The sequence below is a fragment of the Carcharhinus amblyrhynchos genome, chromosome 28, assembly GCF_965287045.1.
Source record: "Carcharhinus amblyrhynchos chromosome 28, sCarAmb.v2.hapA, whole genome shotgun sequence".
Classification (NCBI taxonomy): Eukaryota; Metazoa; Chordata; class Chondrichthyes; order Carcharhiniformes; family Carcharhinidae; genus Carcharhinus; species Carcharhinus amblyrhynchos.
Window position 1 is genome coordinate 22,838,257 of NC_137351.1, and position 22,958 is coordinate 22,861,214.

The 22,958-nt window shown below is 43.8% G+C and overlaps 1 protein-coding gene across 1 annotated transcript in view; it reads right to left on the bottom strand.

Annotated features, from left to right (window-relative positions):
* The window catches only part of LOC145359668 (protein unc-13 homolog C-like), a 396,096-nt gene that overhangs the window by 261,631 nt on the left and 111,507 nt on the right, over nt 1-22,958 (bottom strand). Inside the window, 2 exon segments of the mRNA XM_080214409.1 lie at nt 1,018-1,089; nt 9,818-9,896. Of these exon segments, the coding sequence (XP_080070535.1) occupies nt 1,018-1,089; nt 9,818-9,896 (151 nt within the window).

The window sequence follows — 22,958 nt, forward strand, 5'->3', positions numbered from 1 at the left end:
TCAGGCATTGTAATATACTTCGTAAAGCAAACATGTGGCTTAATGGAAAATATCTATTTAGACACCAAACAAAAATGTGGTAGGATTTGTCAATCTACTTCTTCAGTGCTCAAGGTGATGCCAATTATCAGAGGTGTACAGTTTTGTATTTATAAAAATACTACAAATTATTTCACTCAGTATATATGTGTTATATCTTTCGTGTTCAGCCTTGAATTAGCAAATTTTATGTACATATTCAGATTTCTTGTGACGTTACTCTTGGGTAGCCTGGGTCTGAAGTGCAGCTGTAAGGGTTTGATTTCTAATCTTGCCTGTCACCTCAAGGTCACCGCTCAGGTATTCTCTGTGGGAAGCCAGGCAGTTGTATCTGCTGTAATTCTTGAGGTGAATTAGGGGTCAGTACCTTGCTTGTAAATTTAATTCTCCAGGTCTGAACTGGGATGAAATGACTGGCTTTAAAGGAGAAATGTTTTACAATTGAAACACAAATTGAAATGTGGAGTGTGAAATCTGCGAGCAATGTATTGATTCTGAAAACTCCTAATTGCCCAATTCTTGGTCACGCTTTATCACCAAAGTTTAACACCGGGGGTAAATTTTCCAGTCCTGCCCGCTGCGGAAATTGTCACAAGCAGGACGGAAAGAAAATATGATGAATTTATTCCTGGTTTCCAGATGGGCAAGACCAGAAAATTGCACCCATTGAAAATACCTATGGAAACATAGGGAATTCCCATGAGAGCTCAATGGACCTTTCAATGGTGTGACCAATTTTCTGTCTCACCCACTACAATTCCAGCGGCAGGCGGGACATATTCAGCCTAAATATCCTGTATGTAAACAATTGCCTGTAACAAAGTAGTGGGATGGTCAGACCTGCTTGTGCTGCTTTCAAACCACTTGTAAGGTGACTTCACCAGATTCTCACTTCTATGTGTGCCTAATGTTTGTATGCCTTTAACATCAACTAAGCATTACTTTACAGACAAAATACTGGTAAAGGATCACACTTACCAATTCTTCATTGTTTATTGAAGTTCTGTTAACCATGGTTAAAGTTATACCGGCTTTTCGGGCAGCTAAAGTCTGTTGAGGAAAGTTAAAATCCGAATGGTAAGTGAATAGAAGATGTTTAATAGAGGACTTCAGGTAACTAAGGGATGCATACTGTACATTTCTGAAGTGTAAATATGTGAGTTGATGCTTTGATACTCTCAGGATAATACCCTGAAGATTCTGAAGGTAAGGCAACATGGCAGCACAGTGGTTAGCACTGCTGCCTCACCTAGCGCCAGGGGCCTGGGTTCAATTCCGGCCTTGGGTGACTGTCTGTGTGGAGTTTGCATGTTCTCCCCGTATCTTCATGGGTTTCCTCCATGTGCTCTTGTTTCCTCCCACGGTTCAAAGATGTGCAGTTTAGGTGGATTGACCGTGCTAAATTGCTCCTTGGTGTCCCAAGATTTGTAGATTAGGGGAATTAGCATTGTATAAACGTGGGGTTACAGGGATAGGGCGAGGGTGGGATGCTCTGTTAGAGAGTTGGTGCAGACTCAATGGGTCGAATGGTCTCCTTCTGCACTGTAGTGATTCTATGATTCTATGCTCAGTGCAGCCAATGAATAATCTGGAACTAATAAACTGGAACTAATCCAAGAATTACTGGACCCTACCAATCAGATTTTTCTCTATCTCAGCGATGGTCATAATTAAATGAGCAGCCCCTCCCTCCTCCCAGCTCCTTCACCAATGGACTTGGAGACTTCATGCTTCACGTGCTGTTGGACCTTCACTCTCAGATCTCTGGCTGTGGGATATCCATTGAGCTGTGACTTAGAGATGTTCCCTCACATTGCTCTCCACAAAGGGAAAGCTAAAAAAAAAAGAAAGTTACCAAAGCATTGCAAATACTGCAAGGGCCTTTATTAAAAACAAGACTGTGAGAATATGCTTGGCTTCCCCTCGGCAACTGTCAACAGTGAGATGTTTGAAATCAGGAGATCACTGTGTGTGGAATCATGCGCACAAACCTCCATCTCATCCACTAATGGTGCGGCACATTGCAGCATCTCTTGAGTAAGGCATTACGAAAGCGACCTTCAATCCAAGGTTGAGTAATTCTGTTCTGTACAATAATGCTGATATCACTGACAGCACAAGACGCATATTTAATCTGCTCTTTATTAATCTAAGGCACCACGCTCCATATATTTGGCTCTTTAAAACAAACACTTCTAAATCCTTTGCGAGGACTTGAACATCAAAACTAACCTCACACAAAGTAAGGGGCAATTTGTGCATATCGTTGGAGTGAATTAACAATACCTCACATTCTGGGCTGGACTCATGGCCTTGACCTGGGGCGAACAGAATGAGTATGGAGAGGAAATGGCCACCAATAGGGACAGATGGAATTCCTGCCTCTGTTTCCAGCCTCAGCCATTTTCTTGACAATATGGGAGGGAGCGGACCCTGGAATCTGCCTGTCCCCATAGCAGAGACAAGCCATGCTGTGGACTTACTGAGAGCTCATCCCAGACTTTTAAATGTGTGATCGAGCTGCAGAAGGGGCTGAGGTTTAGTAGCTGCACAAAGGGGTGAACCATGGATTGAAAGGGGGAAGAGTTTAAAACTCAGTAAAACTTTGCCTCTTTCGCAGTTCACCATGAAATGATATGGCATGGGCTGTATCCATGTTCAATAAGATGGGTCATTGCAAAGCTGTGTAACTATCCAGTAAGCAATGTGTTTGCTTGATCAGCATTTCCCAAACTGGGTTCTGTAGGAGACATCTAGGGGTTTGGTGGGAGACATCTAGCGATTTGCTGGGATGCGTCTCGGGGTTGGGTAGGAAACGTCTAGGTGTTCAGTGGACACGTCTAGGCATTCGGTGGGATGTGTCTAGAGGTTTGGTGGGAGACATCTAGGGATTCTTTGGAGGTGTCTAGGGGTTCAATGGAAGGCGTCTAGGAGTTCTGTAAGCGATGTCTAAGGGTTTGGTGGGAGGCAGCTGGGGTTCGGTGAGAGACGGTTAGAGGTTCTGCGGGGGTGGGGGGGGGGGGTGTCTGCCCTTTTAAATTTGAAAAAAAGTTGTCTTTCCAGCTTGTCCTGTCAGACACAATTTTCACATAGCATTGACTACTGATAGGTGCACTGGTCAGCCGATTAGCAGCCAATGCACTGAGGTGTGAGCTTCTGACTGGAAGAGACAGAAGTAGCGGCAAACCGATACTGAAAGACCCAGGCAAATCTGACAGCAATGATGGCCAGGTGGGAGAGTGAGCTCGGCTATGACCATGGCATGGGAAGAAAGTGGCCTCAGAGGGCAAAAGGAGAAGCAGCCAAGGAGAAATGGTTGGAGATGTGAGTGTGTTTGTGTGATAGAGAGAAAGGTGGGAGTGTGTGTGTATGGGTGTGTGAGTGCGCTTCAGAGAAACAAGTGCGTGTATCTATGAGAGAGAGGTGAAAGTGAGAGTATGTGTGAGAGAGAGAGAGAGAGATGAAAGAGTGTCTGTGAGCGAGAGGTGAGAGAGTGAATGTGAGAGAGAGAGAGGTGTGCATGTGTGTGAGAGAGGGTGAAGGAATAAGTGAGAGAGGGAAGTGAGAGAGCAAGTGAGAGATAGAGAGAGAGAGAGTTGTGTGTGTGTGAGAGAGGGGTGAGAGTGTGTGAGACAGGGAAGTGAGAGAGTGAGTGACAGAGAGCAAGAGAGTGAGAGAGTTGTGAGACTGTGTGAGAGGGATGAGAGTGTGTGAGAAAGGGAGGTGAGAATGTTTCTCAGGGGTGCTGCCTATACTCTCGTGCATTCAAAAGGGGTCCGTGGCTGGACAGGTTTGGGAAACCCTGTGCTAGTTTATTACTTCTGAAACTGACAAGTTGCCTGACATGAAAATGCACAGCACTGAAGAGATTCAGTCTTTCAGATGTCTGGGACATTCATTGGCAAACAAAAGCTCCGGAATGCCAGATACAGAAAGCAAACAAAGTCATGAACTTTTATTCAGCAATTCAAGATCTGATTTTTTTTTCTGTGAGATGGGAAATAGAATGGCAATTAGAAATATTCTTATTCAACACTAATGAGATTTAGATAAGACCACTTTCCTCTCTTACCATTGAGTGTACTCCCTGACCCTCAAGCACGGCACATTCAAGTTTTTTGGTGTCCAGATCATCAACAACCTGCCCTGGTCCCTCCATATTGACACTGTAGTTAAGAAAGCCCACCAATGCCTCTACTTGCTCAGAAGACTAAGGAAATTTGGTATGTCTACTATGACTCTCACCAATTTTTACAGATGCACCATAGAAAGCATTCTTTCAGGTTGTATCACAGCTTGGTATGGCTCCTGCTCTGTCCAAGAGCACAAGAAACTACAAAGGACTGTGAATGAAGCCCAGTCCATCTCTCAAATCAGTCTCTCACCACTAACACTGTCTACTCTTCCCACTGCCTTGGAAAAGCAGCCAGCATAATTAAGGACCCTCGCATCCCAGACATTCTCTCTTTCATCTTCTTCCAGTGGGGAAAATGATACAGAAGTCTGAAGTCACATACCAACTGACTCAAGAACAGCTTTTTCTCTGCTGCCATCAGATTTTTGAATGGACTTACCTTGCATTAGTTGATCTTTCCCTACACCCTAGCTATGACTGTAACACTACATTCTGCACCTCCTCCTTTCCTTCTTTATGAGTGGTGTGATTTGCCCATATAATGTGCAAGAAACAATGCTTTTCACTGTATAATGATACATATGACAATAATAAATCAAATCAAATGCTTATATTGTGTTAAGGAGCTGGGAAAATTGAGTGCAAACAACACAATTTAGTCTGACTGTAACTCTCACCATTTGTATAAAGCAGAGATTCCAAAATTGTGAGTTGATGGTCCCCAGTGGTGTGGCAGGATGAGATATTGGGGCCATGAGGCAGCAATGGCAGGCATGGGTTTTGAGCTTTGACACTAAGCTTTGACAGTTGAGAGGCCCCCTTAGGTTCCAATGTTCTATCAGTGGGCATGCAACATTCTTTTATTCTCTGATGCCCATCTGCTGCCACAATCACATCCTGCGGGTCTTGCTTTCTTCAGCCATTTTAAACTCCCCACCCACAATAAACAATTCTCAACAGCAGCCCCCCGCCCCCCCACCTCTCAACAACTTTCTAACCACTCCCCAACATCAACAACCTTAACCCTCTCTCTCAATTTTCACATGACATATGGCAGTACAGTGGCACAATGGTTGGTCACAGCGCCAGGGACCCGGGTTCGATTCCCAGCTTGGGACACTGTCTGTGTGGAGTTTGCACATTCTCCCCGTGTCTGCGTGGGTTTCTCCGGGTGCGCCGGTTTCTGCCCACGTTCCAAGCAAATGCAGGTTAGGTGGACTGGCCATGCTGAATTATCCCTTAGTGTTAGGGGTACTAGCTAGGGTACATGCATGGGTTATGGGGATGAGGTCTGGGTGGGATTGTGGCCGGTGCAGACTCGATGGGCTGGATGGCCTCCTTCTGCAGTGTGGGATTCCATGATTCTATCTGAAGAATTAAAATGGGGTCACATTGGGAAACAATTTGGGAAGCATGGTGTAAAGTATATGCCAAATGAGGAGGATTCAGGCTGCTGTGTTTTTTTTGTGAAACATGTAATCAGTTTGTTTTGAGTATTTCCATTATTTGTCAAAACCCATCATATTGCACGTGTACAGCTTTGAACAGAATTACTATAATTCCATGGGGCGTAATTGCACACCATAATTTGGCTGAATGCAAGCTTGGAAAACATCACTGAAAATGAAGATAGTGGATTCCTACACACAAATATTGTGGAACATTTACTGAATGGCTGGAGTGCACAGCTGGTAATATCACCTGGAAACAGAAAGTGCAGCTGTGGAAAAGGCAAAGGAGTAACTATTCCAGAATGTCTGACATTTCATGACTACTACAGGCAGCACAGTAGTTAGCACTGCTGCTTCACAGTGCCAGAGACCCGGATTCGATTCCCAGCTTGGGTCACTGTCTGTGTAGCATTGGCACATTCTTCCTATGTCTGTGTAGGTTTCCTCTGGGTGCTCCAGTTTCCTCCCACAGTCTAAAAGATGTGCTGGTTAGGTGCACTCGCCACGCTAAATTCTGCCTCAGTGTACCCGAACAGGCGCTGGACTGCGGCAACCAGGGGGGTTTTACAGCAACTTCATTGCGGTGTTAACGTAAGCCTTAGCTGTGACTAATAAATAAACTTAACCAAACTTCATTTCTGCCCAAACCAAGGAAAATACCAGTGATTTCTTTTAAAATCAGGGGCAGAATTTTCCCATTTCACCCGCCACAGGAATCATAGTGAGTGGGACACAGACCATGCAAAGGTCCATTGACCTTGGGTGAGATTTCCCAATTTTGGGACGAATGTGGCCAGGAGACCTTGCCAAAGTCTCGGAACTCAAACCAATGGCTGAAATGAAACTGATTTGAATCTTTAGCTCACTTGATCACATTTCTTTTGTGAATATTTAATCATTGATGGATATATATTTATACATTGGGTTAAGTAAGGATTTCCATTCACAACATTTATTTTCTACACATCCCTACTTCTGCTTCATGTTCTGCCTCAACAATTTAGCTCAGTTGGCTGGACACTGGGTTAGTGATGCAGAGCGACACCACCAGAGCGGGTTCAATTCCCGTACTGGCTGAGGTTATTCACGAAGGCCCCACCTTCTCGACCTGTCTCTCACCTGAGGTGTGGCACTCCTCAGATTAAATCACCACCAGTCAGCTCTGCCCCCTAAAAGGGGGGAGCAGCCTATTGCCATTTGGGAGTATGGCGATTTCTACTATGCCCCAGTTCTGCTGCACTTCATACACTTTCCAAACTGTCATGAAATGAAGCAATTTAGCATAACAATTCCCCAATTTGCATTGAGGTGGATAGATGGTCAACGTGTTTGGATGGTTCGGAGAAAGAGGTACGGATGGTATCATTCCCACTTGCAATTTGGGTAACTCAGGATGTTGCATCATTGTCAGATTTTACTGGGAGTGGGGAGGGGGTGCTGAAGAGGAAGAACAGGAAACCATGATAGTGTTTGCTCAAACAGTCACCAGTGAGTCACCATTATAGTATAAGGATCTGGCACACACACACTTAGTGTGGGATACAGCACAGTACAGCCCACACAGTGATGTAAAGAGTCACATGACCCAGCCCCAGGGTCAGTGTGGTGTTGAGCAGAGATGTGAGAGGAGCTGGACACGGAGACAGCTCCTTGCCTGTAGCCTTTACAGAGCTCTGAGGAAGAGTCATCCAGACTCAAAACATTGGCTCTATTCTCTCTCCACAGATGCTTTTCAGACCTGCTGAGATTTTCCAGCATTTTCTGTTTTTGTTTCAGATTCCAGCATCCGCAGTTTTTTGTTTTTATTTTGCCTTTACTACCATATGTTAACTTGATCTTTCTCCCGAGCTATGACTGTAACACTACATTCTGCTCCCTCTCCTTTCCTCCTCCCCAATGTACTCTATGAACGATATGTTTTCTCTGTATAGCTCCCAAGAAACAAAACTTTTCACTGTATTCCAATATATTTGATTTGATGTGATTTATCATTGTCACATGTATTGGGATACAGTGAAAAGTTTCTTGCACGCTATACAGACAAAGCATACTGTTCAGAGTCAAATCAAACCTATGTATATAATTATAATTAGTTAAGAATAATTTGCTGTTAATCTACTGAAGACTACAAAGCCGTCTTTAAGAGACACTGTTCTGTCACCAACATCCTCCCAATATTCGGCACGTTAAAATAACCGAGTTAACTGTAGTGTTTCAATGGCATTGTCAACTCAAACTGCCATGTTATAAAACTCAACTGCGTGAAAGCCAGCCATTCAGTCAGCTAATCCAGGAACCAGTGCTTCACATTGTGAATTACAAAGGGATGGAGTTCAGTCTAATGGAAGAACTATTCAATTAGTTCCACAGCCCTGCTCTTCTCCCATAGACCTTTCGATTTCAGGCAGGCATGCACCCATTAATTTGTAAAGAGAAGTAACTGGGTTTTAGTTGCTGGTGCAAGTTAGGGACAAATGTCAGATTTATGGCCATGCATCATTTGAAACTGACAGTATTTTTATTATGATGAATAGAAAAAGCCATTCATTTACCTTCAATCAGAAGTTATAATCTGCGTCCTGTAAATTTCTAAATAAGTCATTGCTAGGAGGGACCCAGTTAGCTCAGTTGACTACATGGTTAGTGTGTGGTTTACAATAACATCAGTAGTGTAGGGCGCAATCCCCATTCTGGTTGAAGAATCTCAGGGTCTGCCTCCTCGACCAAAATCACATGACTAGCACGGTGGCACAGTGGTTAGTACCGCTGCCTCACTTCGCCAGGCATCCGGGTTCAATTCCGGCCTCGGTTGACTGTGTGGAGTTTGCATGTTCTCCCCGTATCTGCGTGGGTTTCCTCCAGGTGCTCTGGTTTCCTCCCATAGGCCAAAGATGTGCGGGTTAGGTTGATTAGCCATGGTGTCTTAGTGTCAGGGAGAGTTGCAGATTAAATACATGGGGTCATGTGAATAGGGCCTGGGTGGGATTGTTGTTGGTGGAGGCCTGATTGGCTGAATGGCCTCCATCTGCACTGTAGGGATTCTATGATTCTACAATATAAACACTGGAGTGGTGACCCTCAAATAATTGAGGATGCTACCTGCAGCAGAAGAAGCTGTTACAAATATTTTGACAAACACTTTCAGGGTAGCACACCGTATGTGATTTATATTTAGAAAGCACTTACCATAGCCTGTTTAATCCAAGAAGCAAGTGAATGAAATTATATTTAGTTGTTAGTTGCAACTAGAGCCAGTGAAATTAAAACATCAAAGCACACCAGTGATTTTTTTCATACAGTTACAAATTCGGCACAGAAAACATGCAATAAAGTTAGCAGCTACAGTGACAACGTCCAAATGTGATGTGATCAGAGTACTTTTAAGGTGAGAGGGAAAAGATTCAAAAGGGACTGAGGACAACTTCTTCATGCAGAGGTTGCTGTATATATGGAATGAGCTGCCATAGAAGACAGTTGAAGCAGGCTCGATAGCAACATTTAGAAAGCATTTGGATAAGAATGTGGAAGGGAAAGGGTTAGAGGGATATGGGCCAAACACAGGCAGTTAGGACTAGTTGGGAGTGCACTATAGTCAGCATGAACATGTTGGGCCAAAGGGCCTGTTTCCGTGCTGTGTGGCTCAATGACTCCAAGACTCTACTTATATTGCCATACCACCAGAAATCTAAGGGCGGAATGTTCCAGCACCTTCCTGCCACTTGGACATTCCATGTCCCACTGAAGTCAACACCCACCGCAGGTACTCAACGGCGCTGGCACAGGCTGGGAATGTAAATCGCCATTGACTTCAGCAGGACTGGAAGATCCCACTGGCAGCCAACAGCAAGCTGCCTCCACCCAGGAAAATTGGTTGTGGGAATCCATTAAGAATCCATTATTGAATATGGAAAAAGTCAACCAGTACCATTCTCATATATCTTCCAGCTAGCTGCTTAGGACTGAAAAGCCTAGCAATAGATTATGCTTCGTGGGATGTGACAAGGTACGGGAAGATAGCTTGATTCTAAAAAGTGGGTATTGGAAAACCAGGGAAATAAGACTAAATCTTCCTTCAACTTTTAAATCGCGTGTCTTGGATTTAATTTGCGGTCTATGAGCAGACAACCTTGTTCATCTCAAATGAAAAATAATTTTTGAATGAATCCAAACAATAATCCAAGATCTAACTCACCAAATCCCGGACGATAGGCATTGTCTTCTTTCGACGCAAATCTGGCATACTGTCAATGCCATACAACTCACTTCCAGCCCTGTAACAAATCATTCCATTTAGTAATGTGCATTACCTATTAAGAATTAGAAAGTTACAATGATATGATTTTCACAATGACTGAGGATTATTCCGAAATCCTAGGAACTGATTACTTCCTAGTCCTGTATAGAATTTGCTAGGATGAACATGTGCGTGTTTTATAATCATTGGGCAAACTGTGCTACCAAACAATAGACAGCATAGTGGTTAGCTCTGCTGCTTCACAGTGCCAGGGGCCTGGGTTCGATTCCCAGCTTGGGTCAGTGTTTATGTGGAGTTTGTACATTCTCCCCTTGTCAGCGCGAGTTTCCTCCAGATGCTCCGGTTTTCTCCCACATTCTGACAGTCGTGCTGGTTAGGTATATTGACCCCACCAGGCGCTGCTGAAGTGTGGCAACTAGGGTAATTCCACACTAACTTCATTGCTGTGTTAATGTAAACCTACTTGTGAGTAATAAATAAATCTTAAAACCCTTAACCTTGTCTGCTGCTCTTCATTTGTTTTTGTCATTTTCTTACCAGCTGCCTCCCCTTCTAATAATTTCCAAATGTGAAGACATTTAGTCTTTGTTGCAGACAGGGCATCGAGTCCCAGAGGCTCCACAGCAGCGATGGGCAATCTAGTCTAGTAAGTGGGCAACGTGAGTGGTCCTCTTTCATCTCAGTGGGCATTAAGATTGAAATCAGGTTTGTTCACTAACAATGACCCCATGATTAAATACATTGAATACACTCCAGCTATTTCATAACAAGTTATAGAAAATGCTTCATTATTTATATGTTAATAGAATGCTCATCAACTTCAAATAGTAAGAATAAAAATATTTACACATTGGACATGGAAGGAGCACACGACTCTCACAGTCCATGTTGTGAGCAATCAGCACACACCTCACTTCACTCACCCTTGCTTTATGTCTGCATCATTTCAGTCATACTGTAGGAAAAAAAACTACGTGGACGTAAATTAGTGGAATGGTGCAACCTTGCGCATTGGCAACTGTCAACAAAAAGTCTCTTGGGCTGCACTCAGAACCCAGATGAGCCACATGTGGGTAACTGTCCTATGCTGTCTCGCTCATGTTCACAGCATCCAGATGTGAACCTTGGCAGGAACCATTAATGTTCCATTTGAATGCAGACAGACTTCCAACAGGGCTTTTAGGATCAAGGTCAGAATGGGTACTCTGCCCATTTCTCTAATGCAGAAATGCTGAGCAAATATTTGTCCTGGATGCTATCAAGCTTCTCGAGTGTTGTTGGAGCTGCACTCACCCACGCAACTGGAGAGTGTTCCATCACACTCCTGACTTCGGACTTAGGAAGTCAGCAGATGAGTTAGTCTTCGCAGAATTCCAGATCTCCGACCTGTTCTTGTAGCTACAGTTTCATATGGCTGGTCTGGTTCAATTTCTGGTCAATGTAACTCCCAGGATGTTGATAGTGGAGAATGCAGTGATGGTGAGGCTATTGATTTGTTGGAGATGGTTGTGGCTTGGCATTTATGTGGCGTGAATGTTACTTGCCAATTATCAGCCCAAGTCTCAATATTGTCCATGTCTTGCTGCATATGGACACAAACTGCGTCAGGCCCCTGACATGGCTACAGCCCTCTCATGACCAGTGTCACATGACATAGATTCTGCCTCTGAACTATGCACTAAAGTGCACACAGAGTGAATGGCAAGCTAGTGACGTGAGCACGAGAGCGACTGGTGGTGTTTATCCTTTATCATTGTCTTTCTGCTCCACCATGACTTGCTCTTCCCTAACAGGAGGCAGACCTTGGGCTCTGAATGGAGCCAGGAAAATGATTCGGATTGTGGTGAGTGGAGTGCAGAAAACACTGGCAATCTGTAAATCCCAAAAGATTGGAGGGTGAGAGGAAACTGGGATGTGCTAAAATTGTTTTGTTGTGTGGTCAGGGTCTAGATGGGGATTTTGGAGATTGTCTATTGTCTTACAGTTTGAGTGTACAGTTTCCCAAAACCAATACTCTTCATTTACAGCAAGCATTTATACATATCTGCACAATGTCCCCAATACAATCCTTTATCATTTTTAATACCGATCTTCGTAAACTTAATGAAATACAAGCCAAATTCATACAATGTACCCTTATAATTTAACTCTTTAGACCATATCATCACAGGGATGGCACAGTGGTTAGCATTGCTGCCTCACAGCACTAGGGATCCTGATTCCATTCCAGCCTTCGCTGACTCTGTGTGTGGAGTTTGCACATTCTCCCCGTGTCTATGTGGATTTCCTCTGGGTGACCCGGTTTCATCTGACACTCTAAAGATGTTAGTTTGATTGGCCGTGTCAAATTGCCCCTCAGTGTCAGGGGGATTAGCGGGGTTACAGGGATACGGACTAGGTGAGACTGTTGTCAGTGCAGGCTTGATGGGCCAAATGGCCTCCTTCTGCACTGTACAGATTCTATGATTCTATCATAATCTTGGTGACCCTGTGCTGTGGCCTTCCAAAGCCAGTACTTCCAGAGGTTTGGTTTCCAAAACTGAACGCAATACTCGAAAAAGAGTCTGTACCATCAAATAATCACATCTTAATTGCTGAATTCCCATTGGCCTTTCCAATTGCTTTCTCTATCAATATGATTTGTGTACATGTACACCTACATTCCTTTACTCCTCCACTGTTCCTGGTTTCTATTAAGAAAATGTTCCGATATGTGTTTCTCTGATCCAAACTTCCTTGCATCAAACTCCATTTGCTCAATCAATTTCTCCACACCTCTCTGAACTGCAGCTGCAGCTTTATAAGACCCTAATGCTAATGCTGCAGCTTTATAAGACCCTAGTTAGACCCCACTTGGAGTACTGAGCGCTGTTCTGGTTGCCTCATTACGAGGAAGATGTGGAAGCTATTGAAAGGGTGCAGAAGAGATTTACAAGGATGTTGCCTGGATTGGATGGCATGCCGTATGAGGATAGGTTGAGGGAGCTCGGTCTTTTCTCCCTGGAGAGACGAAGGATGAGAGGTGACCTGATAGAGGTTTATAAGATGTTGAGCGGTATAGAGCTGGTGGATTCTCAGAGGCTATTTCCCTGGGCTGAAATGGTCGCTACGAGAGGACACAGGTTTAAGGTGCTGGGGAGTAGGTACAGAGGAGATGTCAGGGGTATGTTTTTCACTCAGAGGGGGGTGGGTGAGTGGAATCGGCTGCCGTCGGTGGTGGTGGAGGCGAACTCGTTGGGGTCTTTTAAGAGACTTCTGGACGAGTACATGGGATTTAATGGGATTGAGGGTTATAGATAGGCCTAGTAGGTAGGGATATGATCAGCGCAACTTTGGGGGCTGAAGGGCCTGTTTGTGCTGTAGTTTTTCTATGTTCTATGTTCTAACTGGCAAACCTGCTCATTTTCACTGTCTGAAAACGTAACAAGCATAAGTGAAAGATATGTTTACACTGTAACCTTTCCAATTGGGACTATAATAATTCCAGGAGTCGGCTGTAATGGAACAATGCTTTATTGCACAAAATAAAGGAAAGCAAAAACCACAAGCCTGTGGTGAATACAAACCATTCCCAACCAGGACAATACATCAAGGGACCCACCCTGGGGCCTGCTTTGTACAGGGCTTGCTATACAAGCTCCACTTGGTTTGTTAATTACCCATCACCAGGGAGCTCGTTTTCCATATGGTGTGCCTCAGGGTTTGGGTCCACTGTTATTTGTCATTTATATTAATGATTTGGATGAGAATTTAGCAAGCACAGTTAGTAAATTTGCAGAAGACACAAGATTGGTGGCACAATGGATAGTGAAGAAGGTTATGTAGGATTGCAACAGGATCTTGATCAATTGGGCCAGTGGGCTGGCAAATGGCAGATGGAGTTTAATTTAGATAAATGCGGCATAATACATTTTGGTAGATCGAGCCAGGGCAGGACTTACTCAGTTAATGGAAGGGCGTTGGGGAGAGTTATAAAACAAAGAGATCTAGGGGTACAAGTTCATAGCTCTTTGAAAATGGAGTCACAGGTGGACAGGGTAGTAAAGGAGGCATTCAGCATGCTTGGTTTCATTGGTCAGAACATTGAATATAGGAGTTGGGACATCTTGTTGAAGTTGTACAAGACATTGGTAAGGCCACACTTCAAATACTATGCACAGTTCTTGTCACTCTATTATAGAAAGGATATTATTAAACTAGAAAGAGTACAGGAAAGATTTACTAGGATGCTGCGGGGACTTGATGATTTGAGCCTGGATCGACTGGGACTTATTTCCCTGGAGCGTAGGAGGCTTAGGGGTGATGTCATAGAGGTCTATAAAGTAATGAGAGGCATAGATCAGCTATATAGTCAACATCTTTCCCAAAGGTAGAGGAGTGTAAAACTAGAGGGCATAGGTTTAATATGAGAGGGGAGAAATACAAAAGGGTCCAAAGAGGCAATTTTCTCTACAAAGGGGTTGTGAGTGTCTGGAACGAGCTGCCAGAAGTAGTAGCAGAGGCGGGCACAATTTTGCCTTTTAAAAAGCATTTAGACAGTTTATGGGTAAGATTGGTATACAGGGATATGGTCAAAATGTGGGCAGTTGGGAGTAGCTTAATGTTTAAAAACTCAACAGCATGGATAAGTTGGCCTGAAGAGCCTGTTTCCATACTGTAAATCTCTATGACTCTAGGTCCTACAGGGAGGTCAATCAGTGATTCTCCATGCAAGTCTTGGGGGTTATCACAGGGTCCAAGTTATTTCTGGATTATAGAATGACATTAGTAAGCCTAATCACAAGTTTGGGAACGGGAAAACACCATGTACATAAATATTTAGCTGAAGCATAAAATCATGATAAAACATTTAAAGCAATAACAAAATTGCTTTATTGATCCAAATGCTGCATCTTCTAGTTAATGTATCAGAAAGATGCCCTGAGTTGCTTGGGTCTACGCAGAACATTTCTTGGCCAACTACTGTTTTGGAATAATAGATTTCTGAACCAGAAAGGTCACATTGTAACAAAAAAATACCATTGACAGTTGTCTGAACCTCGTAGTAAGGAAACTTACTGCATTATAGTGAAAGAATTAAAACTATTGAAGTTTTTCAGAATAAAATCACAACTTACATAATCATGACGGTCATGAGAACTAATTGTTAACAGGATTCAAGTTGATTGGTGAAGCCAAATCTAAGGCACAGAGTTCTTCTTTATTAAGTTTATCGACTTACTCAGTCTTTCAGAGTGCCTCCCACACACTCAAGTACCCAGCTATCTGCTATTTATATTCATGAATAGAACAAATACCACTAAATTCACAGGTTAAAGAGGGGTGACAGCTCCTGTTGGGACACTAACAAAAAAAAAACTTCAGAGGAAACTTAACCAACTAAACCAAAAATTCATGCCTGGGAGTGAAGGAACTACAAAATGTCGTGAATGTCACCCAGTCCATCGCGCAAACCAGCCTCCTATCCATGGGCCCTGTCTATATTTCCTGCTGCCTCAGGAAAGCAGCCAGCATAATCAAGGACCCCATACAACCTGGGCATACATTTTTCCATCTTCTTCTGTCACAAAAAAGATGCAAGAGTCTGAAAACACCTACCAACAAACTCAAGAACAGATTCTTCCCTACTGCCATCAGACTTCTGAATGGACTACCTGATATTAAATTGATCTTTTTCTACACCCTATCTGTGACCATAACATTATATTCTGCACTCTCTTCCCTATGTATTCTGTGAATGGTATGCTTTATCTGTATAGCGCGCAGGAAACAACACTTTTCACTGTTTCCCAATACATGTGACACTAATAAATCAAATCAAATGATGCACCCCAGTCGCTGTGGTGGCCATAGGTCATGGGAGATATCTGCTATTTATAGTCTTCTAAGTGGAACTAAAGTATCAACAAATTAAACAAAAATGTTATGGGTGACAGCTCCTAGTGGGGCACTTCAACCAAAACGAAATGTCAAAGGAAACTTGACTAACTCAGCCAAAATGTTATTCCAGGTGGTGATGAGTTCCCCAGCCCCTGCGGTCCACATGAATTATGGAAGATATCCGCTACTTAAATGGGTTTAAATATAATGAATACCATCACTTCCAAAACAGAAAATCTCAGCAGGTCTGGCAGCACCTGTATGGAGAGAAAACAGCTGACGTTTCAAGTCCAAATGGCCCTTTATCAAAGCTCTGAGTGACCCTTTACCAAAGGTCATCTGGATTCGAAACGTCAGCTCTTTTCTCAGGAAATCTCAGTATCTGTAAGGTGAGAAAAGAGCTGACGTTTCGAGTCCAGTTGGCCCCTTTGTAAAGGGTCACCCAAAGCTTTGACAAAGGCTCATCTGAACTCGAAACGTCAGCTCTTTTCTCTCCTTACAGATGCTGTCAGGCCTGCTGAAATTTTCCAGCATTTTCTCCTTTGGTTTCATATTCCAGCATCCACAGTAATTTGCTTTTATTCAGTGAATACCCATCATCTGTGTCTTTTAATCTTAATAGAGCAATTGATGTGACATTAACACTAACAATGTAACTGACAAGACATTAACACTAACGACCACATTGAATAATAATTTACCTTGCCTTCACAATCCAGAGAATGGAAAAATAGTAAGAGGAAGTTAAGACCTACTGATCCCAGAAGAATTGAGCGCTAGTTTAGATGCTATTTCTCTTCACGTTGTTCTTAAATAGAATACGCTCAAAAGTGTTTCATGCTCCAATCAAAGTGGTAAAAAGCTTTGATTACATAATATTTACTGCATTTGGAGCAATGCTTTGCACAATTGCTTACACCTCCCGTAAACCACTGTTGGAACTACATTACATCAATCCTTTGGGAAATTCTTAATGGTATTTAGAATCATATTGCAAGCAAGCAAATTCCTCAGAATAATTGAAGTGACTCAAGACAATCTATTTGTCTACTGAAACACTTACACCCAGCCACATATGCAATGAGCAAACCATACAATTTAGGTAGAATTTCAAACCAAATTACTTTTGTTAAAGTCTCTGAATTTCAAAAGCCCAATCCCAAATGAAAATGTAATATTTTAACATTCTTAAAGGCTCACACCATAGTTTCTTGCAATTGCAATCATCCTGCTGACTGTGCAGTCATTATGAACTATGTTTTGTTTGTATCACATTGCACAACAGAAATATCACTTTCCCCTCATAACATCTCAACTTCCAATGAGAGAGTAAAAACATCAGTGTCCTCTTAAAATACAGCTGATTCAATTTAAAAATTACAGCTAAGGAGATGGTATCAAACAATTGCCTCGCAACTCCAGGGACCCGAGTTCAATTGCACCCTCAGGTCACTGTCTGTGTGGAGTTTGCACGTTATCCCTGTGTCTGCGTGGGTTTTTTCCCATGTGCTCAGGTTTCCTCCCACAGTCCAAAAATGTACAAGTTAAGTGGATTGGCCATGCTAAATTGCCCCTTAGTGCCTCAAGATGGGTAGGTTAGATAGATTAGCTATCGGAAATTTGTGGCGTTAAGGGGATAGGACAAAGGATAGGGCCTGGGTAAGATATTCTGCCGGCGAGTCAGTGTAGACTCGATGGGCTGAATGGTCTCTTTTGCCCTGTAGGAATTCTATGATTCTATTCTGTGACTGAGACCAAGGATTGGAATTGTAAAATCTAGCTGAAATCTATAGTCAAAAGCATCTTTAAAGTTCTTCTTCTCCAGGCTATTGTGAACTCAGAATCCCTCATCTCATTATCACAATTTACCCAAATGGATTGATGTATAAAATGATGGATAGGGTCATGTGCTCTCGCTGGTGACAAGATGGGAGGTGGGAAGGGCACGAAATTAGGCCGGATAGTAGCGTCCCCGAACCCTGTTAATCTCATAACTCTACAGCCCTTAAGTGACCAGCTAGTGACCACTGAGGCCTTATCCCATCATTGCAGGTACTAACCCAGTGGCATGGATGACAGGTAAAACTGTGGCCAGCTTGTCACCTCCTGGTGCACAGGCGGGCGAGGTGGGCTCCCTTCAATCAAAGGAACTCAGTGTCCAATTAAAGGGCAGCATGGTGGCACAGTGGTTAACACTGCTGCCTCAACACCAGGGACCCAGGTTCGATTCTCAGCTTGGGTTACTGTCTGTGTGGAGTTTGCACATTCTCCCCGTATGTGCGTGGGTTTCCTCCAGTGCTCTGATTTCCTCCCACAGTCCAAAGATGTGCGGGTTAGATGGATTGGCCATGCTAAATTGCCCCTTTGTGTCAGGAGGACTAGCTAGGATAACTGCATGGAGTTATGGGGATTGGGCCTGGGTGGGATTGTAGATGGTGCAGACTCCATGGGCCGAATGGCCTCCTGTAGGGATTCGATGATGATTCAATTAACATGACTGAGGGATGCAACATCGGGAATGGGTGGGTTAGGGGGTGGCACCACCAAAACCCCCTGCCCTTACTGCCATTCCCCTGCATCCCAGGGGGAACCCACCACGTGAATGACAGCATATCCAGCAATGCAGACATTCTTGGTTAGAAGCAATTTACTGCGGATGCTGGAATCTGAAACAAAAACAGAAAATGCCAGAAAATCTCAGCAGGTCTGACAGCATCTGTGGACATGATGTGGGTATGCCGGCGTTGGACTGGCGTAAACACAGTAAAAAGTCTGACAACACCAGGTTTTAGTCCAACCTATTTATTTGATAATATACTCACAAGCTTTCGAGGGGACTGCCTCTTCGTCAGGTGAATGGAGAGTTCTGGCCTCAGACAGAGCATATAAAGCACAGACAGTTTAGAGATTACTGATTAAGATGCGAATCCTTACACCTAACCTGCTGTTCAAGACCTGAAGTGGCTGATAATGTGAGTGGAAGGAGCACTGATCACAGTTTAAAGAGATGTGTATTGTCTCCAGACAGTACAGTAAGTGAAGTTTTGCAAACCCAGGCAAGTCACGGGGGTTACAGATAGTGCGACATGAACCCAAGATCCCTGACCTTGGGATCTTGGGTTCATGTCGCACTATCTGTAACCCCCGTGACTTGCCTGGGTTTGCAAAACCTCACTTACTGTACTGTCTGGAGACAATACACATCTCTTTAAACTGTGATCAGTGCTCCTTCCACTCACATTATCAGCCACTTCAGGTCTTGAACAGCAGGTTAGGTGTAAGGATTCGCATTTTAATCAGTAATCTCTAAACTGTCTGTGCTTTATATGCTCTGTCTGAGGCCAGAACTCTCCATTCACCTGACGAAGAGGCAGTCCCCTCGAAAGCTTGTGAGTATATTATCAAATAAATAGGTTGGACTAAAACCTGGTGTTGTCAGACTTTTTACAGCATCTGTGGAAACAGAATAGAGCCAATGGTTCGAGTCTGAATGATTGTTCATCAGAGGTTCTTGGTACTGGAGACTGTACTGAAGTGGCAACCTACACTGGGTGTCAATGAATTGGTAGCAATATATTTCCAGCTTACTTGAAGTTGAAACTTTTAAAAAATACTTATCCTCAAGGTTTAAGTTCTCTCAATTTGTTAAGAAAATAGTTTAAATTCTTGTAGACTTCATAGAATCATTGAACCCAACAGTGCAGAAGGAGGCCATTCAGCCCATCAATCTGCACCAACTCTTCACTAGACCATCTTACTCAGGCCAGCCCTCCCCTCTCTTACAACCACCATAACTCCATGTACTTATCTTGCTAATCCCCCGAACTACACATCTTGGGACATTAATTTAGCATGGCCAATGCACCTATCCTGCACATTGTTGGACTGTGGAAGGAAACTGGTGCACCTGGAGGAAACCTAAACAGACATGGGGAGAATGTGTGATCTCCACACAGACAGTGACCCAAGGCCGGAATTGAACCCGAGTCCTTGGTGCTGTGAGGCAGTAGTGCTAACAACTGTGCCAGCGTGCCGCCCCAAAATTTTCTTCCAAAAAGATTAATCTGATCCCTTAAGAACAATGCATTGTTTCAGATTCTGCACCTGTAAACAACAATTGCATAACAGTTTCTGTCTTTGGATTAGTTCTACTGTCAGCAAAAGAAAAGAGGACTTGGAAAAGGGTCAAATGGTCTAATCCTGCTCCCAAGATCAATAAGATCATTGCTGATCTGACTGATGCCTCAGATCCACATTCCTGCCTGACCCCCACAAACCTCTAACAAGGAAATAAGCAAAAATCTAACTCAGACTTGAAGAAATTTAAAGACCCAGCCTCCCCTACCTTCTGGGAAGAAAATTCCACACTTGAATGACCCTCGGAAAGAAAAAATTGTCCTCATCTCTGTCTCGGCTTGGGCGGCACAGTGACTCAGTGGTTAGCGCAGCCAACTCACAGCTCCAGGGACCCGGGTTTCATTCCCGGCTTGGGTCACTATCTGTGCAGAGTCTGCACGTTCTCCCTGTGTCTGCGTGGTTTTTTTCCGGTTGCTTCAGTTTCCACCCATAGTCTGAAAGACGTGTCATGCTAAATTCTCCCTCAGTGTACCTGGATGGGCATTGGAGTGTAGCGAATAGGGGATTTTCCCAGTAACCTCATTGCATTGTTAATGTAAGCCTACTTGTGACACAAATAATATAAACTTAAGTAACTTTAAACGCAGAAGGGAGACCTCTTATTCTTAAACTGTGTTTCCAAGTTCTAGTTTTGCCCACCAGATAAAACATCCTCCCAGCGTCCATCCTATCCAGTCTCCTCAAGAGTTTTTTTTACATTTCAATAAAATCACCGCCCATTCTTTTAAATGTCTATGGGTACATGCCCAACCCACTTAACCTTTCTTCACGAGGTAAACCCTTCGTCCCAGGAGTAAACCAAGTGAATCTTCTCAAAACTGCTTCTAAAGCAGTTTGATCCTTTTTCAAATAAGGAGACCAAAACTGTACACAATATTACAGAAGTGGTCCCAGCAAGGCCCTGTACAGTTGCAGTAAGACTTTACCTCTTGCATTGGAAGCCAACATTCCATTTTCCTTCCCAATCATTTGTAATACCCACATGCTTTGTAATTCATGTACCAGGACACCCAGATCCCTGGGCACCATAGAGTCCCTACAGTGCAGCATGAGGGCATTTGGTCAACCGGGTATCCACCAACCCTCTGACAGAGCATCCTACCTAAGTCCATCCACCACCTTATCCCCATTATCCACATATTTGCCTTACTAGTTCCCATAAACAAATCATCTTAGGACTATTGCGCCTGCATTGAAACAATCCCACCCAGATCCTATCCCTGTAACCACACATATTTACCCTACTATCCACTCTGACACTAAGGCGTAATTTAGCTTGCCAACCCGTACACCTTTGGACTGCAGGAGGAAATTGGAGCACCCGAAGAAAGCCCACACAGACACATGGAGAATGTGCACACTCCTCCCAGACAGTCACTCAAGGCTGGAATCACGCCCGGGTCCCTGAAGCTGTGAGTGTTAACCACTGTGCCACCATGCCTCCCATACATTAGGCCTCAGTAATTCCAGATTTCTTTTCATTGAACTCAAATTTTGTCACCTGGGGATTTGAACCCAGGTCCCCAGATTTTGCCAGTCCAGTGACAATAACATTATATCACTGCCTCCCCTGAACTCTCCAACCTTGCTCCTTTTAAATAGTATAATACTTCACTATTCTTCCTGCCAAAATTGACAAGTTCACATTTACTCATGTAATTATTCAGCTGCCAATGTTTTACCCACTCCCTTAACTTATCCCCATCTCTGTATAGATTCTCTATCTCCTCTTGACAGCTTACTAATCAGCTGCAAATCTAGTTTCACAGTGACACAGTGGTTAGCACTGCTGCCTCATAGCGCCAGGGACCCGAGTTCGATTCCTGGCTTGGGTTACTGTCTGCGCAGAGTTTGCACATTCTCCCTGTGTCTGTGTGGGGTTCCTCCGAGCACTCGGGTTTCCTCCTACAATCCAAAGATGTGCAGATTAGGTGGATTGGCCGTGCTAAATTGCCCTTTAGTGTCAGGGAGACTAGCTAGGATAAATGCATGGGGTTGTGGGGATAGGGCCTGGGAGGATTGTGGTTGGTGCAGACTCGATGGGCTGAATGGTCTCCTTCCATGCTGTAGGGACTCTATTCTATGGAACTTCCTTACTAAAAGTTTATAGCATTTTCCCCCTTGCAGATGTTAGGCTAATCGGCACGTACTTTCTTGCTTTCTACTTCCCTTCTCTCTTGAATATGGGATCCTTCCAGAATCTGTGGAAGATGCTAACCAATGCCTCTACCACTGCTGCTGCCACTTCTTTTGAGACACTAGGAAACAAGCCATCATGTCCTGGGAACCTGTGAATCTTTAAGGTCTAATAGTTTTCCCAGTACATTTTCCTGGTGATGGTATTGTTTTTGGTCATCACTCCCTATCACCTCTTGATTTTTAATTAGTTCAGAGAATTTCCCAATCTTTTACCATCACAGAACCACTCAATTGTAATGGCGCAGGAGGACGACATTTGGTCCATCATGTCGCACCAGCTCTCCAAACAAGCGACACGATTTAGTGCTATTTCCCCTGCCTTTTCCCTGTACTCCTACAAATTGTTTCTATTCAAATAATCATCTGATGTCCTCTTGAATGCCTCGATTGAACCTGCCTCCACCATACTTCCAGACAGATGCATTCCAATCCCCCACCACTCACGTGAAAACATTTTTTCTTAATTACAGGGGCGGCACGATGGCACAGTCGTTAGCATTGCTGTCTCAGTGCCAGGGACCCGGGTTCGATTCCTGGCCTGGGTCACTGTCCGTGTGGAGTCTGAACGTTTTCCTCATGTCTGCGTGGGTTTCCTCTGGTTGCTCCGGTTTCCTCCCACAGTCCAAAAGACGCGCTGGTTAGGTGCACTGGCCATGCTAAATTCTCTCTCAGTGTATCCAAACAGGCACCAGAGTGTGGCGACTAAGGGATTTTCACAGTAACTTCATTGCAGTGTTGACATAACTTGTGACACTAACAAATAAACTTAAACATTTGCTTCTTTTGCCAATCTGTGCCCTCTCATTCATACCCTTTCACCAAGGGGAACAATTTCTCTTGATCCAACCTGTTCCCCCACCCA